Source organism: Diceros bicornis, chromosome 7, assembly GCF_020826845.1.
Source record: "Diceros bicornis minor isolate mBicDic1 chromosome 7, mDicBic1.mat.cur, whole genome shotgun sequence".
Taxonomy (NCBI): Eukaryota; Metazoa; Chordata; class Mammalia; order Perissodactyla; family Rhinocerotidae; genus Diceros; species Diceros bicornis.
In genome coordinates, this window is record NC_080746.1 from 12,945,893 (window position 1) to 12,949,590 (window position 3,698).

The 3,698-nt window shown below is 36.4% G+C and overlaps 1 protein-coding gene across 1 annotated transcript; it reads right to left on the reverse strand.

The window, feature by feature from the left end:
* Window positions 1–562: 562 nt before the first annotated feature.
* On the reverse strand, window positions 563–1,498 carry LOC131407863 (putative olfactory receptor 8G3). The gene has a single exon (XM_058544463.1). The coding sequence runs from the start codon at window positions 1,496–1,498 to the stop codon at window positions 563–565; it is 936 nt and encodes a 311-aa protein (XP_058400446.1).
* Window positions 1,499–3,698: the final 2,200 nt, after the last annotated feature.

Sequence of the window (3,698 nt, forward strand, 5' to 3'; positions counted from 1 at the left end):
GACCTATCCACAATTACCTGGGGCCAAAGTACAACTTTGAATAAGCTTGTGGGTCCTGGAGACAAATTTTCTAGACCGATCATTTATGTTCAGGATCATGGGTATTTACTCTAACTAAATAGGCATTAATTTCTTAATATTTAAAACAGAAATAATACTACAGCTTGCCGTGAGGGAATACCATAAATATCATCTTATGGTTATGTTAAATATCCATTTAAAGTGCTGAGTATAGTGCTTGATATTTCATAAAATCTCAAGTGAGTATGTTAATGTTGTTATCTTCATCTTCATCATCATCATCACGGTTGCCCTTATTTTTGTTTTTATTATTATTAAAAATAAAACTGGGACTCCTTTAACACTCAAGAGTCTTTGATTTTATTCTTAGTATTTTTCCATACACAGTCACTGTAATATAGATTCAAAGGAAATGGCCTGGAGTAGAATTTTGGAGATATGCTATATAGGAAAGTGTCACTGAATTTCCAAATATGAAAAATAACATGTGTCAGCAAACCAAAAGCCTGATTCCAATATGACACCATGACATTGACGCCATTCATGAACATTTTCTACTGTGTAGAATTTTCTTCAGGGCAAATTTGACATCCTTATTCCGCACACTGTAGATCAGGGGGTTCAGCATGGGCACAATGATGGTATAAAACACAGAGGACACTTTCCCTTGGTCCATGGAGCTCACAGATGATGGCTGCAGGTACATGAATGCTGCAGATCCAAAGAAAACAGCAACAGCTGAGATGTGGGAACTGCACGTGCTGAAGGCTTTGGACCTTCCCTCAGTGGAGCGAATGCGGAGGATGCTGGAGAGGATGAAGATATAGGAGGCAAGGATAGTTAAGGCAGGAGTCAGTATGTTAAATGCACTCAAGACTAGAACCAATAATTCATTGATGTAGATGCTAGAACAGGATAGCTCCAGCAGTGGAAAGAGATCACAGAAATAGTGGTTAACCACTTTGGTCTTGCAAAAAAAGAGTCTCAACATAAAGCCAGTATGGATAGTGGATCCAATGACGCCCAAAACAGAAACTCCTACCATGAGCCAGAAGCAGATGTGGTTAGACATGATGACGTTGTAAAGCAAGGGGTTACAGATGGCAACATAGCGGTCGTATGCCATTGCAGCCAACATGTGACACTCTGCAATAGCAAAAATGAGGAAGAAATAGAGCTGAGTTATGCATTCAGGGTAGGAAATGATGTTCTTCTCTGTCACAAAGTTCACCAGCATTTTGGGGGTAATGACAGTGGACTGGCAGAGATCAATGAAGGACAAGCTGCTGAGGAAATAGTACATGGGGGTGTGCAGGGGAGAACTGAGCCCAATCAGTGTGATCATGCCCAGGTTCCCCACCACCGTGACCACATAGATTCCTAGAAAGAGGAGAAAGAGTGGTAGTTGGAGTTCAGCACGTTCCGTTAGCCCAGCGAGGATGAACTCAGTCACTGTGGAATGATTTCCGGAGTCCATTATCCTCTTAGCAGGTTCTAAGTTTGAAAAAAAAGTAAATTAGTGTACTTATGTGTGTCTGTGTATATTTGAGTGTAATCATATGTGTATGTGTGAGTGTGTGTGAGGGGGAAAATAATTCTGTGGAGATCCTTATTTTATCCCACATCGGAGGAGATTCATAATGCAGGGATCTCGTGCATTTCTCCTGCTACTCTGGAACGACCAATGACCAGAGAAGGACTTATAGACTTCAAAAACGTTAAAATTAAGATAATTCATAATTTATTAAGATAAAACACCAATTTTTCATTTTTTAAATCAGTCAGAAGGAACATTACTACCGCTGTTTCTAAGGACTCTTTTCTTTCCTCCCATATTCTATATGTATATATTAATGTCATGCATGCCAAATGGCATAATATTTTCATTTTACTCAGATTACATAATAGTAGTGTATTCTTTCTATAATTAATAAACATAGGATACATAAGTCTGTGAAGAGTAGTTATATTGGTCTGAGCTATTTTCCTTACCAGTAACCCACTCAAAATAGCAGGATTGGGCAACTACAGTATCATTCCACCTGAGATTTGGCTGCTCTGCATGTCCCAGGTCCCTTCACCCAGGCCTACTACCTTAGAAAGCAGGAACATAAGTGCTGCCAGACATCATGCTTAAATCTCAGCAGCTTTTCCAAGGACAAAGAACCATCCTCCCTTGTTCTATTTGGATAATCTCAGGGGTCATAATATAATGTCCTATATTGAGGTCGTTTTTTCCACCACTGTGACCAGGCTGGCAGTGGACTATGATTGATCTATGCAATTTGGACTTCATTATTGAAGTGGTGGAGGTCAGAAAACTATTCATATTCACAAAATATGAGAAGTATTTGTGACAACAGACACTAAGTATCATTTATGCTGGTCTTTTTTTATAAGCATGTATTTTGCATGTGGTCTCTACAGAATTCAAAGATCGTGATGTGGATTAGTACAGTACATGCAAAATACACTTACAAATTTTAATAATTTATACTAGCCACCAGTATGATGCATTTTTTTTTTAAGGACCAATGTATCTTTAGATGAGATTTGCAAAGAAAACGAGTAGATGCTAGAAAATGGAAATTCATATTCTTACTTAAAACTCATGTAGTAGTTGGAGTAGTAATTTCAGTTTGGGGAACAATATTTTGTGATATACAAAAACTGGACAATTTCAGAAAAATGATCTGGAAATCTGTCATTTTAAGAATGGCTAATATAACTAATGATATTTTGATAACAAAGCAAAAATTCATGTGGCACATGATAGTTATCTCAGTGTTCAACATATTGCTTTATTAAAGAGGTATTGGTCTCATGATCTATGACTCCAAGAGAGGAAAGTAAAACTAACTGCTTGAAACCATGGAGAGAAATTTGCTTTCACAACAAAGATGAACAGTCCAACACTCAGACTTACCTTGAACTTACAGTCAGAAATGTTTGAGTACAGCCTGAATAATCACTTATTACCAGATGTTGTTTAAGGACACAAGCACCTGATGGGTTGTTGAATTAAATCATCTTAAACATCTCTTCCAGTTTCAATATTTCATGATTTTATAATTCTAATAAGTTACGATATTAAGGTGGACAGTAGTGGATTCAAACCTCAACTAAACTCCATACTTGCTGGTGACCTTGAGATAATTATGTTCACTCTTCAACCCTCTGAAAAACAAAAACACTAACATCTGTCTCATGAGAATTGAGTTAAATGATGCTTTCAAGGCGCTTAGCACAATTCCTCGCTATTGGTAAGAACTGATAAAATGCCAATGTTGTTTTAATTTTAATCTGAGTTTCACTCTGTTATATCTTTTATTTAACCGACGTTTTCATTCCTGTAGTGAATAGCCAGAGTTTTTCACTTTTTTCCTTATCATATCTTCTTGTTCCTTTCTACATTAATATACAATAATACAGAAATTTGAAATATTTTACTGAATATTAACCTCCTAAAATTATCAATATTTTTCATGGTCTACAAATAGATTCCAAGCCAATTTGTCATTCAAATGTTTTTATCATTTGGCAACAAAAATATACATATATTTTTTATGTCCCAACAAGTATCATATGATTTAGCTATTTCGCAAAAGGGCATTTGTTATACTCCTATTTTTAACTCATCATATTTCCTTAGCTTTTCTCCTATTTTATCCCCTTTA

Excerpts from the sequence above, each read along its gene's own strand:
- LOC131407863 (XM_058544463.1), bottom strand. The coding sequence starts at position 1,498 with ATGGACTCCGGAAATCATTCCACAGTGACTGAGTTCATCCTCGCTGGG.